General features: G+C 46.7%; 1 protein-coding gene across 1 annotated transcript in view; it reads right to left on the reverse strand.

The window, feature by feature from the left end:
* The window catches only part of slc35b4 (solute carrier family 35 member B4), a 50,095-nt gene that overhangs the window by 20,589 nt on the left and 4,287 nt on the right, over positions 1–25,219 (reverse strand). The window contains exons 2-3 of the mRNA XM_072471119.1: positions 5,379–5,492; positions 4,699–4,801 (exon numbers count right to left, since the gene is read on the reverse strand). Of these exons, the coding sequence (XP_072327220.1) occupies positions 4,699–4,801; positions 5,379–5,492 (217 nt within the window). The remainder of the gene's footprint in view (positions 1–4,698; positions 4,802–5,378; positions 5,493–25,219) is intronic.

The raw sequence follows: 25,219 nt of genomic DNA on the forward strand, positions 1-25,219 counted from the left end.
AATGTGGGCGCCGGTGGAAAAGGGGACAGGGAAGGGGAATGAGGGAACTGCGCCATTAGGGGCGGGGGCGAGAGGAAGGCGCAGGTATTCTCCCATGCTATGGAAACTATGGCGGGAAAAAGGGCGCAGGAAGGAAGATGGCCTCACACGCAGGGAGGTCAAAGGATGAACGGGGGAAGCCGAGGTCAGCCAGAGTTAGCTGACTACCGGAAGCAATATGGGGGGAGTAATCAAGCTAGAGGGGGATCTAGGGGGGGAGGATTAACTGGGTTGCTGCTGCTGAGAGTAAGGGGGAGCTGATACGAGACGAGGTGGTCGGGACGGGAGGGCGCCGTCTGGGGGACAGACGGGTGCGTGAGACCTGGGTGAGGAGATGGTTTAAAAAAGGGGATGGCTAGTCGACGAGGGGGGGGGGGGGTAAATGGCCCCCCAACCCGGCTGATCACATGGAATGTGAGAGGTGTAAATGGGCCGATTAAGAGGGCAAGGGTGTTTGCGCACTTAAAGAGACTGAAGGCGGACGTAGTAATGCTCCAGGAGACACACCTGAAGTTGGCAGATCAGGTTAGACTAAGGAAAGGATGGGTGGGACAGGTATTCCACTCAGGGTTGGATGCGAAAAACAGAGGGGTGGCAATACTGGTGGGGAAACGTGTATCGTTCGAGGCTAAGACCATAGTGGTGGATAGTGGGGGCAGGTATGTGATGGTGAGTGGCAGATTGCAGGGTGAGGCGGTTGTGCTGGTGAACGTATATGTCCCGAACTGGGATGACGCGGGATTCATGAAGTGAATGCTGGGACGTATCCGGACCTGGAGGTGGGACACTTGTTAATGGGGGGGGGGGGGGGGGGGGGGGGCTTTAACACAGTGCTTGACCCAGGGCTGGACCGGTCCAGATCCAGGACCGGGAGAAGGCCGGCAACGGCCAAGGTGCTTAAGGGATTCATGGAGCAAATGGGGAGAGTAGATCCGTGGAGATTCGCCAGACCGATGGGTAAAGAGTTTTCCTTTTTCTCCCACGTCCACAAGGTATATTCCCGGATAGACTTTTTTGTTTTGGGAAGGGCACTGATCCCGAAAGTGGCAGGAACGGAGTACTCGGCCATAGCCGTTTCAGATCACGCCCCGCATTGGGTGGAGCTGGAACTAGGAGAGGAAAGGGACCAGCGCCCACTCTGGCGATTAGACATGGGACTGCTGGCGGACGAGGGGGTATGCGGAAGGGTGAGGGGATGTATCGAAAGATACCTGGAGGTCAATGACGATGGGGAGGTCCAGGTGGGAGTAGTATGGGAAGCGCTGAAGGCGGTGGTTAGAGGAGAGCTGATTTCCATCAGAGCCCACAAGGGGAAACAAGAGGGTAAAGAAAGAGAGAGATTAGTAGGGGAAATTTTGAGGGTGGATAGGATGAGGTGATCAAAGGAATTGGGAACATGCAAGCAGGGAAGGCCCCGGGACCAGATGGGTTCCCGGTGGAATTTTATAGGAAGTATATGGACCTGTTGGCCCCGCTTTTGGCGAGAACCGTTAATGAGGCTAAGGAAAGGGGGACATTACCCCCGACAATGTCGGAGGCGACGATATCGCTAATTCTGAAATGAGACAAAGACCCGCTGCAGTGCGGGTCATACAGCCCCATCTCCCTCCTAAATGGACGCCAAACTGCTGGCCAAAGTGATGGCGACAAGGATAGAGGATTGTGTTCCGGGGTGGTACATGACGACCAGACAGGGTTTGTTAAGGGGAGACAACTGAATGCCAATGTACGAAGGTTGCTGGGGGTGATGATGATGCCCCCACCGGAGGGGGAGGCAGAGATAGGGGTGGCGATGGATGCAGAGAAGGCATTCGATAGGGTGGAGTGGGGCTATTTGTGGGAGGTGCTGAAGAGATTTGGGTTCGGGGAGGGGTTCATTAGATGGGTTAGACTCTCGTACGCCGCCCCGGTGGCAAGCGTTGTTACAAACAGGCAAACATCGGGATACTTTCGATTACATAGGGGTACAAGACAAGGGTGCCCCCTGTCCCCGTTACTGTTCGCGTTGGCAATTGAATCATTGGCCATAGCGCTGAGGGACTCTAAGAAGTGGAGGGGGGTGCTTAGAGGGGGAGAGGAACATCGAGTGTCACTATATGCAGACGATTTGCTGCTATATGTGGCGGACCAGGTAGAGGGAATGCCAGAGGTGATGCAGATACTCAGGGAGTTTGGAGAGTTCTCGGGATACAAATTAAATATGGGAAAGAGCGAACTTTTTGTGATGCATCCCGGGGAACAGGGCGGGGGATAGATGCTCTGCCGCTGAGGAGGGTAGCAAGGAATTTTCGATACCTGGGGATTCAGGTGGCCAGGAACTGGGGAACCCTACATAAACTCAACCTGACGCGATTGGTAGAGCAGATGGAGGAGGACCTTAAGAGGTGGGATATGGTGCCCCGGTCATTGGCGGGCAGAGTACAGGCGGTTAAAATGGTGGTCCTCCCGAGGTTCCTTTTCGTGTTTCAGTGCCTCCCCATCCTGATTACAAAGGCCTTCTTCAAAAAAATGGACAGGAACATTATGAGCTTCGTGTGGGCGGGAAAGACCCCGAGAGTAAAGAGGGGGTTCCTGCAGCGCAGTAGGGACAGAGGGGGATTGGCACTGCCGAGTCTGAGTGACTACTATTGGGCCGCCAATGTGTCGATGGTCTGTAAGTGGATGAGGGAAGAAGAAGGTGCGGCGTGGAAAAGGTTGGAGATGGCGTCCTGTAAGGGAACGAGCCTAAAAGTGCTGGCGACGGCGCCGCTACCGTTCTCCCCGAAAAGGTACACCACAAACGCAGTGGTGGTGGAGACCTTGAAGATCTGGGGGCAGTGGAGACGACATAGGGGAGTGACGAGTGCCTCGGTGTGGTCCCCGATAAGGAATAACCACAGGTTCGTCCCGGGGAGGATAGATGGGGGATTTCAATGTTGGCAGCGAGCAGGAATTAGGAAGCTGAAGGACCTGTTTGTGGACAGGACGTTTGCGAGTTTGGGAGCATTGGAAGAAAAATATAAGTTGCCACCAGGGAATGCTTTCCAATACATGCAAGTGAGGGCATTTACGAGGCAACAGGTGAGGGAATTTCCGCGGCTCCCGACGCAAGGGGTCCAGGATAGAGTGATTTCGGGGGCATGGGTTGGAGAAGGTAAAGTGTCCGAAATATACAGGGAAATGAGAGACGAGGGGGAGGCGATGGTAGAGGAGCTGAGGGGAAAATGGGAAGAGGAGCTGGGGGAAGAGATTGAGGAGGGGCTGTGGGCAGATGCCCCAAGTAGGGTAAATTCCTCGTCCTCGTGTGCCAGGCTTAGCCTGATTCAATTTAAGGTTCTACACAGAGCGCATATGACGGGAGCAAGACTGAGCAGGTTTTTTGGGGTGGAGGACAGGTGTGGGAGGTGCTCGGGAAGCTCGGCGAACCACACTCACATGTTCTGGTCGTGTCCGGCACTGCATGAGTTCTGGGAAGGTGTGGCAAGAGTGATCTCAAAGGTGGTGGGGGTCCGAGTCAAACCAAGCTGGGGGTTGGCTATATTTGGGGTTGCAGAAGAACCGGGAGTGCAGGAGGCGAAAGAGGTCGACGTCTTGGCCTTTGCGTCCCTAGTAGCCCGGCGAAGGATTCTACTTATGTGGAAAGAAGCGAAGCCCCCGGGCGTGGAGGCCTGGATAAACGACATGGCAGGGTTCATAAGACTGGAACGAATAAAATATGCGTTAAGAGGATCGGCTCAGGGGTTCACCAGGCGGTGGCAACCATTCCTTGACTATCTCGCGGAACGATAATGGAAAAACAGAAAAGACAGCAGCAGCAACCCGGGGGGGGGAAGGATTATTCCGTGTTCTTGTTTTTCTTAGTTAGTTGTTGATATTTGCTTTTTGTTTATTTCTTTTTCCATCTGTTGATAGTTTAATATATTATTTAAATAACGTTTAATGTATATTCCTTTATTAAGTTGTAAAAACGGAAAATCTTTGTTTGAAAAACTTCAATAAAATATATTTAAAAAAAAAAAATGAGTGCGAGTGGACAAGATAATTTACTGTCCTATATATGCACTGGCCCATGCTGCGTGCACGTGCAGGCGAGGACAGAACCGAGCTTGAATGTGGTCCTTTCCATTGTAGAAAATTCTGCTGTCATGTGCTGTCTAGGTTCATGTTTGGGCGAGGTACCTTGAGGGATAGGGGGCAGACCAAAGGCAGCAGTGTTTTTTTGGGGGGGGTTCATTGTTGCTGCTGGGTGGGGAGTAAATTAAACAATGAATTGTAACAGGATTGAAGACTGCAAGAGATCAATCAGCACTGGTTGAAAAGTTTATAGTCACAATCCCAGTGAAATCGCAGGAACATAGTTTGTGGAACAAAAATTGCTCGGAGTTGTACAATATTCCTATATTGTAAGACGGGGCTCCCAGACATTTAACTCAATTTGAAATCATACCGAAAGTATGCAAACCTATATAAGGTGCCACTTAGGTATAAGGTATAAGGATCAACATAAGGAATGAGCTTCATGGGCCAAATGATCCTATTCATTTGTTACCCGTATTCTCTTTATGGTTAATGATGCATGTACAGTCCATGTACAAACCTTTTTACAATATCACAAGCTTTAGCTCAGTTAATAGCTTTTGCATTGAAAGAAGATAAACTCAGTCAGTGTGTGTCACTTACTGATCTGAAGATCATGTGCAACGGCATTGGGATGTTGAAGTTGAGGGCATAGTTATTGACCACACTTACGACAAAAAACATGGACACCATAATGAAGTAGTTCCTATGTGAATAAGAAAAAAGGAAAAGTTAATTAGAGCTTAATCTGCAGAGAGATGACTGTCTTGCAAAAGAATATATCAGTAAGCATTCAAACAAAATCAAAAGAATTTTTTAAAAAATGTTCCTGAGTAGAAACCAAAATTTAAAAAAAGAGCCAGACAAGCGATCTGGCCAGCTTCTCTGAGCTGTTCTGAGGGAACCCCCCTCCCACACAACCACCACCACCCCTAACCCTGATATGACGGGTTTTAACCGCAGAGGGAAGGAATTTCAGAGCTCAGAAATGAAATGAAATGAAAATCGCTTATTGTCACAAGTAGGCTTCAAGTGAAGTTACTGTGAACAGCCCCTGTTCGGGGAGGCTGGTACGAGCCTGCACTACTGAAGGCACGGCTGTCAGTGGCGAGAACAACTTAAATTGGGGCTGCGCAAGAGGCCAGAATTAGAGAAGCGCAAAGAATTCTGAAGGGATTTGAAGGCGAGGTCCACTCTGAAGCCTAGGTGCTACTAAACCTGAGATGATGCTGGTTAATGCAGATGAACACCGTGCATCTTTAACAACAGAATTTCTTCATTACCTTAAAGGAATTGCCCGAGGCTCCGTTAAAAAGCGAGCTTGAAAGATGAAACCTTCCAGTGCTATGAACAGAAACTGCCCAAACGTAACAATGTTTCCGCATCCTGGAAAATCTCTGAAGAAAGAAAAAATTTTTTTTTTTTTAAATTGTGTTTAATACAGCTGATGATGTAACAGTATCACCCTATTTCCAAAGGTTTTTCCTACAAGACAAGCCACACAAATAAAACCAACAGGAACAAACGATAAAACAAGGATTAAAGTTTAACTGAATGACTAAACAAAAGTGCCTGGACAGGACAAAGAAAGGCCTTGGCTTGAGACTAACTATGATATACAACAGGGTGGTCAACATATCATAGATCGCAGCATAAAAGTCAACCCGATGTACAAAGCAACCTTACTATTGACACCAAAATCGATTATTAGGTCTATAGACGGCGTACAAGTTCTTTTCTGTTGAGAATTACTATATTCACATTAGGAGGTGGCCTGAATTTTTCACCTCAGAAATACACATTACACTCACCTTATTTTGGGGCATAGGATCCACCAGGCAACACGCCAAGAAGATGAGTGGGAGCTTAAGAACGCACACGCACACCAAGTAGACTGTGCCTGGAGAATGATGAACAGAAATGGTTGCCCTGCCAAAGTCAAGTGCGAAGCTGACACTCAGAGCATTTGCTAATTTGTTAAATGACTGTTGCAGCAAGGGAATTCAGTGCTAGTGGAAAGCTGGTGTACGAATGGAAGAAAAGATCAGATGTCCAAGACGAAATGGGCCACGAGAACAGGAACCATGGGCCTGATCTTAAGAAACATGTATCGGAATGCATCTTCAAAAAAAAAATCGAACATTGTCACCGGAAATGCAATGTGTATATACGCACTCAACTGGGCCAAATCAGACCTGGAGTCAAGCAAAAGATTTCAGAACAGGCAGTTGTTGCTTCCTTTTTAATCAAGTTAAAATTACTATTGGTATGGCAGAGACCAAGTTTGTTTAGAGACGAGATCACAATGCCAAAATTACCAGTTTCCAACGATCGAGCAGACAATGGCAAAAGACCCAGTACCCTTATGTCACATGGAAAACATCAATGAAATGTCCATGTATTTTGGTGATCGGCAACCGAATGGTAGAGTGGAAAGGTTAAAATAAAACCGTTCCAGTGAAAACCACAGGACACCAGAAGACAAGTTGCACCATGGTACTTCCCTGCAGGATCAACAGAAAAGCCTTTTTTAAATTTTCAAATGTAAAACCATGCTGAAAATCAACTTCCTTGCAGGAGTTTTTTTTAAAAAACACACGTTCATGGTGACGTTTGGATGGGTGAGGATGGAGTGAAGTCGTGGATGAAATATCCTGGTAGCCCATGCAAAGAATGCAGCTTATTAGTGTGTTCAATCAGTGGAAATATGCGTGCTGCCCCCTTTGATGTTTTATGTGGTTTCTTCATCAAATCATGGGATGCTATTACTGTACAAACTGTCATCAGATCGTTCAAAAAATGCAGAATGTGACTTCCGGGTGCGGCGATGACCAGCTAAGGCTGCCGAGAACGAGGACGATATACAGGGCCTGGTGGTGAAGACGGAGATGCACGAGGCACACCATAAACGATGTGTGGAAAGACTGGAGGTGCTGGAGAATAACGCGAGGAGGAATAATTTAAGGATTCTTGGTCTTCCTGAAGGTGCAGAAGGAGCAGACGTCGGGACATATGTGAGCACGATGCTGCACTCGTTAATGGGAGCGGAGGCCCCGGCGGGTCCGCTGGAGGTGGAGGGAGCATACCGAGTGATGGAGCGAGGACCGAGAGCAGGAGAAATTCCGAGAGCCATAGTGGTGAGATTCCTCCGTTTTAAGGACAAAGAGATGGTCCTTAGATGGGCAAAGAAAACTCGGAGCAGTAGGTGGGAGAACGCGGTGATCCGCGTATATCAAGACTGGAGTGCGGAGGTGGCGAGAAGGAGGGCGAGCTTTAATCGGGCCAAGGTGGTGCTTCACAAAAAGATAAAATTTGGAATGCTGCAACCGGCAAGACTGTGGGTCACATATCAAGGGAGGCACCACTACTTTGAGACGGCGGATGAGGTGTGGACTTTTATTGTGGAAGAAAAACTGGAATAAGCGGGTTATTAAAAAAGAACGTTTGAAACAAAGTGGTGGGGCGAGTATGGGGGGCAAAGAGGGGGGTAAAAAGGGGGGGAAAAGATGAGTTTTATGTTATTAATCCTGCGATGCGGTAACTTTTCTCTCTTCCACAGGTGGTGGTGGAGGGAGGAAGGGAGGTGGAGGAGGTGGGGCGTTGGCCATGGGGGGCGGGGCCAAAAGGGAAGCACGGGCTTTGTTCCCGCGCTATGATAATCATGGCGGGAATAGGGAAGCAGGAAGGAGGGGGCGTCGCACGGTGCGAGCCGAGGTCCCGGGGGGAAGCCGAGGTCGGCCAGAGTTTGCTGACTTCTGGGAGCAACATGGGGGTGTAACTACGCTAGTGGGGGATCTAGCGGGGGGGGGGGGGGGGGGAGTTACTGGGTTGCTGCTGCTGGGGAGAGGGGGGAGCCGGAATGGGGTGGGGTGGGCGGGGGGGCACCGCCTTGGGGGGACACAGCTGCGTGGGAACCGGGTGAGGAGCTGGAAAAAGGGGATGGCTAATCGACAAAGGGGGGGGGGGGTAAAAAGCCCCCAACACCCGGTTGATCACGTGGAATGTGAGAGGGCTGAACGGGCCGATAAAGAGGGCACGAGTACTCGCACACCTTAAGAAACTTAAGGCAGACGTGGTTATGTTACAAGAGACGCACTTGAAACTTATAGACCAGGTTAGACTACGCAAAGGATGGGTGGGGCAGGTGTTTCATTCGGGGCTAGATGCGAAAAACAGGGGGGTGGCTATACTAGTGGGGAAGCGGGTTATGTTTGAGGCAAAGACCATAGTGGCGGATAGCGGGGGCAGATACGTGATGGTGAGTGGCAAATTACAGGGGGAGGCGGTGGTCTTGGTAAACGTATATGCCCCGAACTGGGATGATGCCAATTTTATGAGGCGCATGCTAGGACGCATCCCGGACCTAGAGGTGGGAAAGTTGGGAATGGGGGGAGATTTTAATACGGTGCTGGAGCCAGGGCTGGACAGGTCGAGATCCAGGACTGGAAGGAGGCCGGCTGCAGCCAAGGTGCTTAAAGATTTTATGGAGCAGATGGGAGGAGTAGACCCGTGGAGATTTAGCAGACCTAGGAGTAAGGAGTTTTCGTTTTTCTCCTATGTCCACAAAGTTTATTCGCGAATAGACTTTTTTGTTTTGGGAAGGGCGTTGATCCCGAAGGTGAGGGGGACGGCGTATGCGGCTATAGCCATTTCGGATCACGCTCCACATTGGGTAGACTTGGAGATAGGGGAGGAAACAGAAGGGCGTCCACCCTGGAGAATGGACATGGGACTAATGGCACATGAAGGGGTGTGTCTAAGGGTGAGGGGGTGCATTGAAAAATACTTGGAACTCAATGATAACGGGGAGGTCCAGGTGGGAGTGGTCTGGGAGGCGCTGAAGGCAGTGGTTAGAGGGGAGCTGATATCAATAAGGGCACATAAAGGAAAGCAGGAGAGTAGGGAACGGGAGCGGTTGCTGCAAGAACTTCTGAGGGTGGACAGGCAATATGCGGAGGCACCGGGGGAGGGACTGTACAGGGAAAGGCAAAGGTTACACGTAGAATTTGACTTGCTGACAACGGGTACTGCATAAGCACAGTGGAGGAAGGCACAGGGTGTACAGTATGAGTATGGGGAGAAGGCGAGCAGGTTGCTGGCCCATCAATTGAGGAAAAGGGGAGCAGCGAGGGAAATAGGGGGAGTGAGGGATGAGGAAGGTGGGATAGAGCGGGGAGCGGAGAGAGTGAATGGAGTGTTCAAGGCATTCTATAAAAGATTATACGAAGCTCGGCCCCCGGATAGGAAGGAGAGAATGATGTGCTTCCTGGACCGGCTGGAATTTCCTAAGGTGGAGGAGCAGGAGAGGGTGGGACTGGGAGCACAGATCGAGATAGAGGAAGTAGTGAAAGGAATTAGGAGTATGCAGGCGGGGAAGGCTCCGGGACCGGATGGATTTCCAGTCGAATTTTATAGGAAATATGTGGACTTGCTTGCCCCGATACTGATGAGAACCTTTAATGAGGCGAAGGAAAGGGGACAGCTGCCCCCGACTATGTCGGAGGCAACGATATCGCTTCTCCTAAAGAAGGAAAAAGACCCGCTGCAATGCGGGTCCTATAGACCTATTTCCCTCCTAAATGTAGACGCCAAGATTCTGGCCAAGGTAATGGCAATGAGGATAGAGGATTGTGTCCCGGGGGTAGTCCATGAGGACCAAACTGGGTTTGTGAAGGGGAGACAGCTGAATACGAATATACGGAGGCTGCTAGGGGTAATGATGATGCCCCCACCAGAGGGGGAAGCGGAGATAGTGGTGGCGATGGATGCCGAGAAAGCATTTGATAGAGTGGAGTGAGATTATTTGTGGGAGGTGTTGAGGAGATTTGGCTTTGGAGACGAGTATATTAGATGGGTACAGCTGCTGTATAGGGCCCCGATGGCGAGCGTGGTCACGAATGGACGGGGGTCTGCGTATTTTCGGCTCCATAGAGGGACGAGGCAGGGATGTCCTCTGTCCCCATTATTGTTTGCACTGGCGATTGAGCCCCTGGCAATAGCATTGAGGGGTTCCAGGAAGTGGAGGGGAGTACTCAGGGGAGGAGAGGAACACCGGGTATCTCTTTACGCGGACGATTTATTGGTGTATGTGGCGGACCCGGCGGAGGGGATGCCAGAGATAATGCGGATACTTGGGGAGTTTGGAGAATTTTCAGGATATAAGCCGAACATGGGGAAAAGTGAGCTGTTTGTGGTGCATCCAGGGGAGCAGAGCAGAGAAATAGAGGACTTACCGCTGAGGAAGGTAACAAGGGACTTTCGCTACTTGGGGATCCAGATAGCCAAGAATTGGGGTACATTGCATAGGTTAAACTTAACGCAGTTGGTGGAACAGATGGAGGACTTCAAGAGATGGGACATGGTATCCCTGTCACTGGCAGGGAGGGTACAAGCGGTTAAAACGGTGGTCCTCCCGAGATTCCTCTTTGTGTTTCAGTGCCTCCCGGTGGTGATCACGAAGGCTTTTTTCAAAAGGATTGAGAAGAGTATCATGAGTTTTGTGTGGGCCGGGAAGACCCCGAGAGTGAGGAAGGGATTTTTGCAGCGTAGTAGGGATAGGGGGGGGGGCTGGCGCTACCGAGCCTGAGTGAGTACTACTGGGCCGCCAACATCTCAATGGTATGTAAGTGGATGGGAGAAGAGGAGGGAGCGGCGTGGAAGAGATTGGAGAAGGCGTCCTGTAGGGGGACTTGCCTATAAGCCATGGTGGCGGCGGCGTTGCCGTTCTCACCGAAGAAATACACCACAAGCCCGGTGGTGGTGGCTACTCTGAAAATTTGGGGGCAATGGAGACGGCATAGGGGAAAGACGGGAGCCTCGGTGTGGTCCCCGATAAGAAATAATCATAGGTTTGCTCCGGGGAGAATGGATGGGGGATTTGGAACATAGCAAAGAGCAGGAGTAACACAATTGAGAGATCTGTTTGTAGATGGGACGTTTGCAAGTCTGGGAGCGCTGACCGAAAAATATGGGTTGCCCCAAGGGAATGCATTCCGGTATATGCAACTGAGGGCTTTTACGAGGCAACAGGTGAGGGAATTCCCGCAGCTCCCGACGCAGGAGGTGCAGGACAGAGTGATCTCAAAGACATGGGTCGGGGACGGTAAGGTGTCAGACATACATAGGGAGGTGAGAGACGTGGGGGAGATTATGGTAGACGAGCTGAAAGGGAAATGGGAAGAAGAGCTGGGGGAGTAGATTGAGGAGGGGCTGTGGGCTGATGCCCTAAGTAGGGTAAACACATCGTCCTCGTGTGCCAGGCTAAGCCGGATACAATTTAAGGTGTTACACAGGGCGCATATGACTGGAACACGGCTTAGCAAATTTTTTGGAGTAGAGGATAGGTGTGCGAGATGCTCGAAAAGCCCAGCGAATCACACCCACATGTTCTGGTCATGTCCGGCACTACAGGGGTTTTGGGTGGGGGTGACAAAGGTGCTTTCGAAGGTAGTGGGGGTCCAGGTCGAACCAAGCTGGGGGTTGGCTATATTTGGGGTTGCAGAAGAGCCGGGAGTGCAGGAGGCGAGAGAGGCTGATGTTTTGGCCTTTGCGTCCCTAGTAGCCCGGCGCAGGATACTGCTGATGTGGAAGGAAGCCAAGCCCCCGGGTGTGGAGACCTGGATAAATGACATGGCAGGGTTTATAAAGCTGGAACGGATTAAATTCGTCCTAAGGGGATCGGCTCAAGGGTTCACCAGGCGGGGGCAACCGTTCGTTGAATACCTCACAGAAAGATAGAGGGAATGGAAAAGAAGAAGACAGCAGCAGCAGCCCGGGGGGGGGGGGGGGGGGGACCAGAGGGATTCTCAGGGATGTTAATATATAAGTATATGTATAGGTTGTTGTTATAGATAATTGTATATTGGACTGTTAAAACATATTTTTGGAGAATATTTATCTGGGACAGGGCAGTTGCCATTTAGTTTTGTTTTTGTTTATATATTATTTATTTCTTGTTTATAAAACTGGCTATTGTTATTTATATTGTTATATTACTGTGTAAAGGATACACAATGTACGGTGATGGTTGGCCAAAAATTTTCAATCAAATATTTTTTTAAAAAAATGCAGAATGTCCAATTCAATGGATGGAGAGCGCGCGGTGGTTAGCACTGCTGCTTCACGGCACTGAGGCCCCGGGTTCGATCCCAGCCCCGGGTCACTGTCCGTGTGGAGTTTGCACATTCTCCTCGTGTCTGCATGGGTCTCACCCCACAACCCAAAGATGTGCAGGTAGGTGGATTGGCCACACTAAATTGCCCCTTAATTTATAAAAAAGAAACTAAAAGCGCCAAATCTGACCCAGAGTGCGATCCTTTTGATGATGCCATAGCCAAAGTGACTCAGAATGAATTTAATGCCCAAGACAATTAATTTGGTGGTTTTTACAACATTGTGGTTAAAGATATCCCTTTAGAATTAATGAATTCAATAAAACGTGTTGCATTGATTTAATTTGAATTATTGGTGTTATTTCAAAATGGCAATCACCTACACCAACATTGGCGGTTCACATTTTATATTCAACTTACACTCAGCGTATAAGTCAACCCTGTTTTGGGGAAGATTGAGGCTTCAGAGATTGAGTTCTGCATTGCAATCTACGGCAGATGGAATTAATGGCTCGAAGTCTCAGCCTCATATTGTGGGGTGCTAGAAACTACTTACAGGTCCTATCATGACCCAGACAAGAACCAAACGGCTCTCAGTTAAGTCCAGGACTGGTCATTCTATCTTTCAACACTGAATCTTCGAAATTACAGCACGGAAGGAGGCCATTCGATCATCATACTTGTGCTGGCTCCAGCATTCCAACGGGAGCTATCTATTCCAATTCCATGTAATTTACTTATAACCTCTTGCTTCACAATTCCCAGCTTCAAAGCGACTTGTGCTAAAGTGACCCATGTTCTAACAACACTGTTGGAGAAATAATTTATTCCAATTTCCCTCGCTTTTGCTTTAGGGATAATCATTTGCCTCAGACACTGAAACCCTCCAGCCCATTTGTCTTTTAATGGCCCTGTCTTTCAACACAAGGTTTGAATTTTTCAGCGGGGGAGGCATCCCACCAGTAGGATCTACTGATCCTGCCGTTGTCAACGGGATTTCCCATTGACAGCACCCGTCATCGCCTGGAAACCCGTGCTCTGGCGTGGGACCGGAATTTCCCGCAGGCGTGGTCAACCGGTAAATCCACCTAGATCTTTGTTTTTGTACATCACTCTCCTCTGCAACACCTTTACCACATTGCGCCCAAAATGTACTATTTCGCACTGAACTGCACCTGTTATTTTGCTAACCAGTTTACACCCTACCGCAAGTAACTGTAACCTCCCTCACAATGTGCCAAGCTTTCCAATTTGATTATATACATAAGGTGGAGGGAGATGGGAACCAGATTAGGAAGTTAGAGGTCAGTAAAGAGGCAGCAACTAAAGCCAGTAAGGTACTAGATAATAAACTCAATGTGACTAAGGGGAAGAGTAAACAGGAAAGAGATGATGAACGCAAAGGGACATGTGATCTGAGGTGCATTTGTTTCAATGCGATAAGTGTAGCAGGTAAGGCAGATGAACTTAGGGCTTGGATTAGTACCTGGGAATATGATGTTATTGGTATTACTGAGACTTGGTTGAGGGAAGGGCAAGAGTGGCAACTAAATATCCAAGAGTATAGATGCTTCAGGAGGGATAGAGAGGGAGGTAAAAGGGGTGGAGGAGTTGTCAGAGATGATATCACAGCTGTGATTAAGGAGGGCACGATGGAGGATTCGAGCACTGAGGCAATATAGGTAGAGCTAAGAAATAGGAAGGGTGCAGTAACATTGTTGGGACTTTACTACAGGCCTCCCAAAAGCGAGCGTGAAGTAGAGGTACAAATATGTAGACAGATTATAGAAAAATGTAGGAGCAATAGGGTGGTCGTGAAGTGAGATTTTAACTTCCCGAACATTGGAATGGGACTCATGTAGTGTCGGAGGCGTAGATGGAGCAGAATTTGTAAGGAGCATCCAGGAGAGTTTTTTAGAGCAGTATGTAAATAGTCCAACTCGGGAAAGGGCCATACTGGACCCGGTATTGGGGAATGACCCCGGCCAGGTGGTTGAAGTTTCAGTCGGTGATTACTTTGGGAATAGCGATCACAATTCCGTAAGTTTTAGAATACTCATGGACAAAGACGAGAGTGGTCCTAAAGGAAGAGTGCTAAATTGGGGAAAGGCCAAGTATAACAAAATTCGGCAGGAGCTAGGGAATGTGGATTAGGAGCAGCTGTTTAAGGGTAAATCCACATTTGAAATGTGGGAGTCTTTTAAGGAAAGGTTAATTAGAGTGTAGGACAGACATGTCCCTGTGAAAATGAGGGATAGAAATGGCAAGATTAGGGAACCATGGATGACAGATGGAATTGTAAGACTAGCTAAGATGAAAAAGGAAGCACACATAAGATTTAGGCGATTTAAAACTGCTGATGCTTTGGAGGAATATGAAATGAAATGAAAATGAAAATCGCTTATTGTCACGAGTAGGCTTCAATGAAGTTACTGTGAAAAGCCCCTAGTCGCCACATTCCGGCGCCTGTTCGGGGAGGCTGGTACGGGAATCGAACCGTGCTGCTGGCCTGCAATGGTCTGCTTTTAAAGCCAGCGATTTAGCCCAGTGTGCTAAACCAGCCCCTATCACTGGGGCTGGGGAACATCGGGAACACTGGGGAATATCGGGAAAGTAGCACAAATCTCAAACGCGCAATAAAGAGGGCTATAAGGGGGTCATAAAATATCTTTGGCTAACAGGGTTAAGGAAAATCCCAAAGCCTTTTATTCGTATATAAGGAGCAAGAAGGTAACTAGAGAAAGGACTGGCCCACTCAAAGACAAAAGAAGGAATTTATGCGTGGAGTCAGAAGAAATGGGTGAGATTCTTAATGAGTACTTTGCATCGGTATTCACCAAGGAGAGGGACATGACGGATGTTGAGGCTCGGGATGGATGTTTAAATACTCTAGGTCAAGTCGGCATAAGGAAGGGGGAAGTTTTGGGTATTCTAAAAGGCATTAAGGTGGACAAGTTCCCAGGTCCAGATGGGATCTATCCCAGGTTACTGAGGGAAGCGAGGGACGGAAGAGCTGGGGCCTTAACAGATATCTTTGCAGCATCCTTGAGCACGGGTGAGGTCCAGGAGGACTGGAGAATTGCTAATGTTGTCCCTTTGTTTAAGAAGGGTAGCAGGGATAATCCAGGGAATTATAGACCTGTGAGCTTGACGTCAGTGGTAGGCAAACTGTTGGAGAAGATACTGAGGGATAGGATCTATTCACATTTGGAAGAAAATAGACTTATCAGTGATAGGCAGCATGGTTTTGTGCAGGGAAGGTCATGTCTTACAAACCTAATGGAATTCTTTGAGGAAGTGACAAAGTTAATTGATGAGGGAAGGGCTGTAGATGTCATATACATGGACTTCAGTAAGGCGTTTGATAAAGTTTCCCATGGCAGGTTGATGGAAAAAGTGAAGTCGTATGGGGTTCAGGGTGTACTAGCTAGATGGATAAAGAACTGGCTGGGCAACTGGAGACAGAGAGTAGTGGTGGAAGGGAGTGTCTCAAAATGGAGAAAAGTGCTTGGACCACTGTTGTTTGTGATATACACAAATGATCTGGGCGAAGGTATCGGTGGTCTGATTAGCAAGTTTGCAGATGATACGAAGATTGGTGGAGTTGCAGATAGCGAGGAGGACTGTCAGAGAATACAGCAAAATATAGATAGAATGGAGAGTTGGGCAGAGAAATGGCCAATGGAGTTCAATCCAGGCAAATGCAAGGTGATGCATTTTGGAAGATCTAATTCAAGAGCAGATTATATGGTCAATGGAAGAGTCCTGGGGAAAATTGTTGTACAGAGATCTGGGAGTTCAGATCCATTGTACCCTGAAGGTGGCAACGCAGGTCGATAGAGTGGTCAAGAAGGCATACGGCATGCTTGCCTTCATCGGACGGGGTATTGAGTACAAGAGTCGGCAGGTCATGTTACAGTTGTATAGGACTTTGGTTAGGCCACATTTGGAATACTGCATGCAGTTCTGGTCGCCACATTACGAGAAGGATGTGGATGCTTCAGAGAGGGTGCAGAGGAGGTTCACCAGGATGTTGCCTGGTATGGAGGGTGCTAGCTATGAAGAAAGGTTGAGTAGATTAGGATTGTTTTCGTTGGAAAGACGGAGGTTGAGGGGGGACCTGATTGAGGTCTACAAAATTATGAGCGGTATGGACAGGGTGGATAGCAACAAGCTTTTTCCAAGAGTGGGGGTGTCAATTACAAGGGGTCACGATTTCAAGGTGAGAGGGTGAAAGTTTAAGGGAGATGTGCGTGGAAAGTTTTTTACGCAGAGGGTGGTGGGTGCTTGGAACACCTTGTCAGCGGAGGTGGTAGAGGCGGGCACGATAGCATCATTTAAGATGCATCTAGACAGATATATGAACGGGCGGGGAACAGAGGGAAGTAGATCCTTGGAAAATAGAAGACAGGTTTAGATAAAGGATCTGGATCGGCGCAGGCTGGGAGGGCCGAAGGGCCTGTTCCTGTGCTGTAATTTTCTTTGTTCTTTGTTCTTATTAACAATCGTTGACACTGTCCCGTCTCCTGCCAATGACCAAATCATAGCCTAAGTCTGTGCATTATCTCATCTGTCCAGTGGGAAAACAAATTTTCACACTACTGTGTGATGGCTGTTGGTGAGCTATTTCTCTACCTGTCTCATTACATTCCCTTTTATATGAACAGTAAATGTTGGAAATACTCAGCACATCAAGCAGCATCTGTGGAGAGAGATACCAAGTTAACCCTTCAGGTCCATGACTTTCGATAGCGCTGCCAAGAGATGTAGCAAGTTTCAAGCAAGTACAGGGGCAGGGAAAAGGGAGGGAGGTCGGCAAAGAAAGAACAAAAGAAGACCTTAGATAGGTTGGAAGGCAGGAGTGATTAAATACAAAAAAGCATGAAGGTGCAGTGGTAACGGGACAAGTTTGGGGCAGCATGGTAGCACAAGTGGATAGCACTGTGACTTCACAGCGCCAGGGTCGATTCCCCGCTGGGTCACTGTCTGTGTGGAGTTTGCACGTTCTCCCCGTGTCTGCGCGGGTTTCCTCTGGGTGCTCCGGTTTCCTCCCACAGTCCAAAGACGTGCAGGTTAGGTGGATTGGCCATGCTAAATTGCCCTTAGTGTCCAAAAAGGTTAGGAGTGGTTATTGGGTTACGGAGATAGGGTGGAAGTGAGGGCTTAAGTGGGTCGGTGCAGACTCGTTGGGCCGAATGGTCTCCTTCTGCACTGTATGTTCTATGTTAAGTAAAGAAACAAAAGAAGAGTCTACGAGAGGTGCAAATGACTATCAAGTCATTGTTGGCACCGGCCACCTAAACAAAAAATGGAAGCACTGATTTTTTTCTGAAATTGTTGAATTCATTACTTAAATAAAAGCAAAATACTGCAGATGCTGGAAATCTGAAATGAAAACCAAAAAAAAGTTGGTTAAACTCAGCGGGTCTGGCAACATCTGTGAGAGAGAAACAGAGTTAACATTTTGAGTCCAATATGATTCTTCAGATGACAACGACTCGACTTCAGAAAAAGGACTCGAAACATTAACTGTGCTTCTCTCTCAGCAGCTGCCTGACCAGCTGGGTTTTCCCAGTAATTTCTGTTTTTATTGTTGAATTCATTGTTCGGTTCAAAGGCTCTCAAGGACTGAATCAAAATAGATGAGATGCCATTCATCGCGTTTCAGTCAAACTATATAAAAGAGGTTGAGGACAGAGAGGTCAGAGAGGAAATGGGATGAAATTTAATTTCCTTTAATACCCTGTGCCTCAATTTTCATAAAATGTCTCTTATATGGCACCTTACCAAATGCCTTCTGAAAATGTTTATACATAACATCCATTACATTCTTTTTATCTGTACACTCTGGGATTTCGTCCAACTCCTCCAGTAAATTAGCCTAGCATGATAAGCCAATGCCGTTCTAAATGCTCACTAATTACTTAATGGGTTTAAAAGAGTTGATTTTAAGTGCTTGCCTGGTAGACAAGGTTCCTTGCCGAGAACACACCTTCCTAAAGTTAGAAATTTGTCTACCACAGGCAAGATTTCACATTCTCAGCTTATCCCTTTTTTCTTTTGTTCGACAGTCTTTATAGTATCCTGAAAATAAGAGACATGCTGTTGCAGCAATACTCTGCTGACAAGTGACATGCAATATGCATCCGGGACGCCTTTTTTCTCGTAATTCAGAGTTTTAAATCTTATGCGTGTATAGTACCCGCTGTTTCCATTTGCGCCTCTTGGAGCCCTGCAACCCACCCCCAACGAACCCCTGTTTTAATGGAACCACATGCCAATTTTTTCAGCGAGAGTTGGTCACCCTGTGCACAAATTCCCTTCCGTAATGTTCACTCGGCAAGTACAATTTACACTCAGCAAATAATGTCTCAAGGGTTTGTGTGGCTATCCAGAAATTATGCAGTTTGTTACAAAATGTGCTATACAGAATATTACTTTGCAATTTTTTAGCTGGTCATATACATAATATATGGATATATAAAAACTGACATTCTAATGAAAGATGGGAGACTGACTTGCAGCTGCTAATTTGCACCTACAAAGTCATGTTCCATTCCATAGAGATGAAAAAGCTACAGAAACCCCGACAGAGACAATGGCAGCCCTGAAGGCATTAACAGCTCCGTTCTATCTCATCATGATGGAGGATGGATCATTCAGGAGTTAAATGCATGGGACATTAAAAAATTATGTTGAGTAAAAGAAACTGGGTAACATTCAGCTCAGACACGGGTGTGATGAATGTAGGATTTTCAGATATATTGTATTATGTGTAGTTGGTGCAGAAAACGTTAAGAGCCTGGGTTGTGTGTGACTGCTGCAATCATGTTTTTAAAAATCCTGGTTTGAAAGGCAGCAGGATTTTGAGAGACAGGGGCGCAATTAAAGCATCATAAAAGATGGGCTAATGGAATTTGTAGTCCCTGGGTAGCATATAATTAGAGACATTTTGTTTAGCTCAGTAAGATAATGTAGTTAATGGGAGGAGCCAGGAAGTGCAGCAGTCAGGTATTGAGTTTTCAGTTTTGAAATTCAGTTTTAGATTGGGATGTGGACAGACAAGCAGCTTCTCTCAAAAGCGAGTTAAAAATTTTGCCTGTGAACAGGGCAGGAGCAGTTTCTCAAAGCTGACAAGTTAAACAGTAGTTTGAGACAGGCAAGAAACTGCAATCTGGGTGCTGAAAGGTATCTTTCTCAAAGCAGAGTATTCAAGACATCTCAATTAAGCTTTTCACAGTAACTTCATTGAAGCCTACTTGTGACAATAAGCGATTATTATTAAGCAAGTATTCCTGGGTCTGCTAACTGTATTTTAAAAGGATTTTGACCGGAGATGGGTGTTATTCGAGTGGAGGTAAATATAGCCGTTAGGAGTTATTTCATTCTATTGTTAGCCATTGTTTAACTGGTAATTGTAAGCTATAGTCTTTATGATTTTAAAGTTAATGAAGTTTGTTTTGATATACCAAATTCCTATTTGTGCGTAGAATCACTCTTGGAGCAAAGTTTCCTTTTCTCAGAGTCTTACAAATTAAATAAAATATTGGGGTAAATAAAAATAATCTTTATTGTCACAAGTAGGCTTACATTAACACTGCAATGAAGTTACTGTGAAAAGCCCCTAGTCGCCAATTCCGGCGCTTGTTCGGGGTACACAGAGGGAGAATTCAGAATTCTCAGCTGGTACGGGAATTGAACCCACGCTAATGGCCTTGTTCTGCATCATAAAACCAGCTGTCTAGCCCACTGAGCTAAACCAGCTAAAAGGTTTCTCAGTATTCTAGCAATTGCTGGGGTCTGGTCCGGGATCGTAATAAAAGTAATTAGCTTTATTTTGGAATTCCGAATTAATTTCTTTGATAAAGGCAAAATACTTTGGTTGCTGAAACAAAAAGAGCAAATGCTGAAACAAATCTGCAGAGAGAGAATATAGAGTTAACGTTGAGTCGTAATGACTCCATCGAATCCCTACAGTGCAGGGGGCCATTCGGTCCTTTGAATCTGCACTGACCCTCTGAAAAGCACTCTACATTGGCCCACTCCTCCACCCTATCCCCAGCTAACCTGCACACATCTTTGGACACTAAGGGGCATTTGGCATGGCCAATCCACCTAACCTGCACACCTTTGGACTGTGGGAAGAAATTGGAGCACCCGGTTAACCCACACAGACACGTGGAGAACATGCAAACTCCACTCAGACAGTCACCCATCAAACCCAAGTCCCTGGCGCTGTGAGGCAGCAGCGCTAATCACTCATCATAGAATTTTTTACAGTGCAGAAGGAGGCCATTCGGCCCATCGAGTCTGCCCCGGCTCTTGGAAAGAGCACCCCACCCAAACCCACACCACCCTATCCCCATAACCCAGTAACCCCACTCAACCAACGCAAAGGGCAATTTTGGACACGAAGGGCAATTTATCACAGCCAATCCACCTAACCTGCACATCTTTGGACTGTGGGAGGAAACCGGAGCACCCGGAGGAAACCCACGCACACACGGGGAGAACGTGCAGACTCCGCACAGACAGTGACCCAGCTGGGAATCGAACCTGGGACCCTGGAGCTGTGAAGCAATTGCGCTAACCGCTATGCTACCGTGCTGCCCACATGTGCTGGCTCTTGTTCATAGCTAAAGAGGAGAAATGTGTTGGATTGTATACTGTATAAGGGTACAGCAACTGGAACAGAGCTATCAGTGAGAGCTAGGAGTTTGCAACAAAGATGTGTAGGTCACGAGACAGAGGAGGTTACTGGCTGAAGGTGCTGGCCGTTGTATTAAGATAAGATGTCAGAATGTACAAATGGGAGATCAAGGTCAGTGCTCAGGTGAAAGCAAAACTTCAGAACAAGTGGCAGATGGCCCGATGGGAGAGGGAGTTCTTGCATTAGGACAAAAAATATTTGGGATTTTTTTTTTTTTTAAAAAGGTGAAAATGGAGGAGAAAAGTTGTTGAACTCAATGTTGAGTGCTGTAACCGGGTGGATCGGAAGATGAGGTGCTGTTCCTCCAGTTTGCATTGGGCTTCATTGGAACATTGCAGCAGGCTGAGGATGGACATTTGGGTATAAGAGCAAGATGGTGAGTTGCAATGGCAATAACAGGAAGGTTGGGTCATGCTTGCGGGTTGAGTGAAGGTGTCCAGCAAAGCGGTCACCCAGTCTGTGTTTAGTCTCTCCAATGTAGAGATGACCAAATTTGGAGTAGCGGATACAGTGGACCGAATTGAAAGAGGTGCAGATGTTTCACCTTTTACAATTACAAGGGAATGAGCTGTGGAAAGGGGGTGAGGAGTTGGGGTGGTGGAGGAGTTGACCAGGGTGTCAGAAGGGAGGAGCCCATGTGGAATGCTGACAGACGAGGGATGGGAGGGGTGAGTGGAAGATATGTTTCATGGTGGCATCATGCTGCAGTTGATGGAAATGGCGGAGGATGATCCTTTGAATGCGGAGATTGGTGGGATGGAAAGTGAGGATAAACGGGATATTATCATGGTTCCTGGTTCTGGTCCATTTCTTTGAACTTCTGTGACTAAATGAGAGAGAGGTTATGTGAACCAGCTCTCGCGTGCAACTGCTTGATTTTTGAACTAAGAGACAGAGGTTAATCTGGCTGCAGCAATCTACCTTCTCCCCCCATTTCTGCTCAATATTCATCTCAGCTTCGAAACCTGTTTTACAGAGTTAAAAGTGTGTCGATATTCCTACAGCAAACAGAGATTCTCTACTGTACCAGCCATTATTTTAAGCCAATAATCTCGGCTGAAGAACTAATGCTCTGGATACAGTGAATTTTTATTAACTTTTTTTTTTTGAATTGACATTTTAACTTGGCCAAGTTTAACCTTTGATACTCTATAAAGTTGTATTTAGCTCTGCATGCATGGACTTTTTGAGTGTGCATTTGCACATGTTGGATGTATTTGTAATTTTTAATATTTGTACCTCAAGAGTACCTGCCTGGCTTAATTATTTCGAACTGCAGAGTCAGGCATGTACTAAGGTACACAGGATTCTTTTGAAATTAGGTGGTTTAGCTCAGTTGGCTGGACAGCTGGTTCGTGAAGCAGCAGCATTGCAGGTTCAATTCCAGTACCGGCTGTGGCTCTCAACCTTGCCTGAGGTGTGGTGATCCTCAGGTTAAACCACCACCAGTCAGCTCTCCCCCTCAAAAGGGGAAAATAGCCTATGGTTACCTGGGACTATGGCGACTTTACCTTACCTAAAATTCAACACCGCTGCTCCAACCAGACAAGGCATAGTAAAAGAGAGAGGTCATTGCACCCCTTCTCACCTGCTCGTAACAAAGATAATATTGTCTATTACATCTTGTGGACCAAGTGAAGGTGAGAGAAAAGTGGAAGCAAGGTAATGGAAATGATCTAGTTGAGGCTGGCAACAGGAATCGGCATTGATACAATCAATGTACCTGAATAAAGGGTGAGAGAGTGGGTCTTGGTAGGGCTGGAACAGAGAATGTTACACATATACATAAAAAAAGACTATATGACCCATCAGGGTTTCCATAGCAACACCTTTTATTTGCAGGAAGCGAATGGAGTTAAAGGAAAAGTTAGTCAAAGTGAGAACAAGGTCAGTCAGGCAGAGGAGACAGGCAGTGGATGGCAACAGATTGGCCTCTGTTCAAGAAAAAAAGCAGAGAGCTCTCAGGATTTATTGGTGGGGGATGTTGGTGGGGGATAGAGCAGAGGCACGAGATATCCAAGGTCAACAGGAGACAATTACCGTCAGGGAAGCATGTTTCCAATTTCCAACCTTCTCTTGCCTTCACATATATTAAGAATCTTTTTTCCCCCTTCCTCCACCACTCTTTCTGAGGATAAGCTATCAACCAATAATCACTTCAGCTCACTAATTCCTATAATTACTGTGACTACACTTCCTCATACCTTGTTTTCTTTATGGACTCCATTCCATTATTCCAGTTTGTTCATCTCCATCGCATTTATTCAGGCATTGCAACATTCTGGCACTTTTGACATGTCTTCCTTTTTCCTCAGCCAAGGACAACCCCCACTGTCATTGACAGGGCCTTTACCGAGTCCAATCTGGCTCATGCAGCTCTGCTCTCACCCCTTCCCGCAACCGAAACAGGGTGCACTCGCCCTTATCTTCCAGCCCACAAGCTTCCTCATTCAACAGATCATCCTCCGTCATTTCTGCCACCTCCGGAGTGATGCTGTCAACAAATACATCTCCCCACCTCCCTTTTCAGTATTCTGAAGAAGCCATCAGTTCAAAAATACCCTGGTCCATTCTCTACAACACTTCCTTTCCCATGGCACCTTTTCATGCAAGCACAGGCGATGCACAGCAGCCCTTTTACCTAACCCTCCTCACCATCCAAGGCTGAAAACAGAAGGAATTGGAGACCATATGGCCTATTGAGCCTGCTTCAATAAGATCATGGCTGATCGATTGTGGCGCTAACTCCATTTTCCTGCCTTATTCACATATCCGTCAACTCCCTTGTAGATCAAAAATGTCTAGAACTCAGCCTTGAATATATTCAATGACAAAACCTCCATTGCTCTCTGGGGAGAGAATTCCAAAGATCAACGAACCAAAGAAGAAATTCTTCCTCATCTCCATCTCCATCTACACGTCATTTTGAAACTAGGGGAAACATGCCAGCATGCTCCCGATCAAGTCCCCATGTTTCAATAAGGACACCTAACTCCAGGTCTTCTAAAATCCCAATATAGCCACAAACTGCTCAGCCTTTCATCGCAGGCAACCCTTTCATCGCAGGATTCAACCTTGAGAACATTCTGTGAACGTCTTCCAACGTAAGTACACCTCGAATAAGGAGACCATAACTGTACACAATACTCTAGATATGGTCTCACCAATGCCCTGTATTGCTGCAGCAAGATTTCCTTACTCAGTTATACTGACATCCCCGCAATAAAAGGTAGAATTCTATTTAATTTCCAAATTACTTGCTATACCTGCACACCCTAGTTACAGTTTGCTAATCTGAAAACAACCTATTCATCCCAACTTTCTGTCCTTGTTAGTTTATTCTGTTAGTTAGCTAATCCACTAACTATCTTAATACATTACTCCCAACCGTGAACTTTATCTTGTGGTAACCTTTGATGTGGCAACATATTGAATGTCTTTTGGAAATCCAAATACACTACATTTACTGGTTTGTCCTTTATACAGCCTGCTTGTTACATCCTCAAAGAACTCCAATAATGCTACCAAGCACAATTTCCCTTTCATCAACCACGTTAACTCTGCGAGATTGTATTATGATTCTCTAAACATCCTGATAATGAGCCGGTTAGTTTAGTTGTCTACATGGTTCAGAATAAAGTCAACAGTGAAAGTTTGATTCCCATTCCAGCTGGGATAGAGACTTGGGACCTGCTGCCTTGGCTTGCCTGAGAATAGAGGGCAATGGCAAACCACGAGTGACAAAACGTGTCAAGAAAATGACTCGCATTGATGTATCAGCAGACAGTGAGTCGAGGACCTGTCTTCAGACAGAGCACACGTGACAATGATGCAATGTCCTGCTACTACTTCCTTAATAATGGATTCTAGCAATTTTCTAATGACAGATGTCATGAAAACATGCTTTATGCTAAGTAGCGATTTTTAATCCAACGGCTAGAAAATTGAACTGCAATTTTAAGAGACTTATTAAAAACAAAAGCTAAAAGTGATTTATGCTTGAAACAAAGGCGACCACCCTATTTTCATCACCAAATCTTCTACATTGTAACTCACTAAGATAAAGACACCACATTTGCAAAGACCAATAAAAGACTATGGTCTCAGGAGAATATTTGAGTGAGCCATATATCCTGTCCATCAGCAAAACGTCCAGAGAATTGCCTTAGTAATGGCCTCCCTTTATGTTTTAAGACACTAATTTTAGACCCACGCTTCTTACCCTCAAACATAAGGCGAAATTCTATCATGCTATGATCACTATTGTCTAGAGGATCCTTTGCTGTGAGATCATTAAAAAATA

The sequence above is a fragment of the Scyliorhinus torazame genome, chromosome 13 (genome assembly GCF_047496885.1).
Source record: "Scyliorhinus torazame isolate Kashiwa2021f chromosome 13, sScyTor2.1, whole genome shotgun sequence".
Taxonomy (NCBI): Eukaryota; Metazoa; Chordata; class Chondrichthyes; order Carcharhiniformes; family Scyliorhinidae; genus Scyliorhinus; species Scyliorhinus torazame.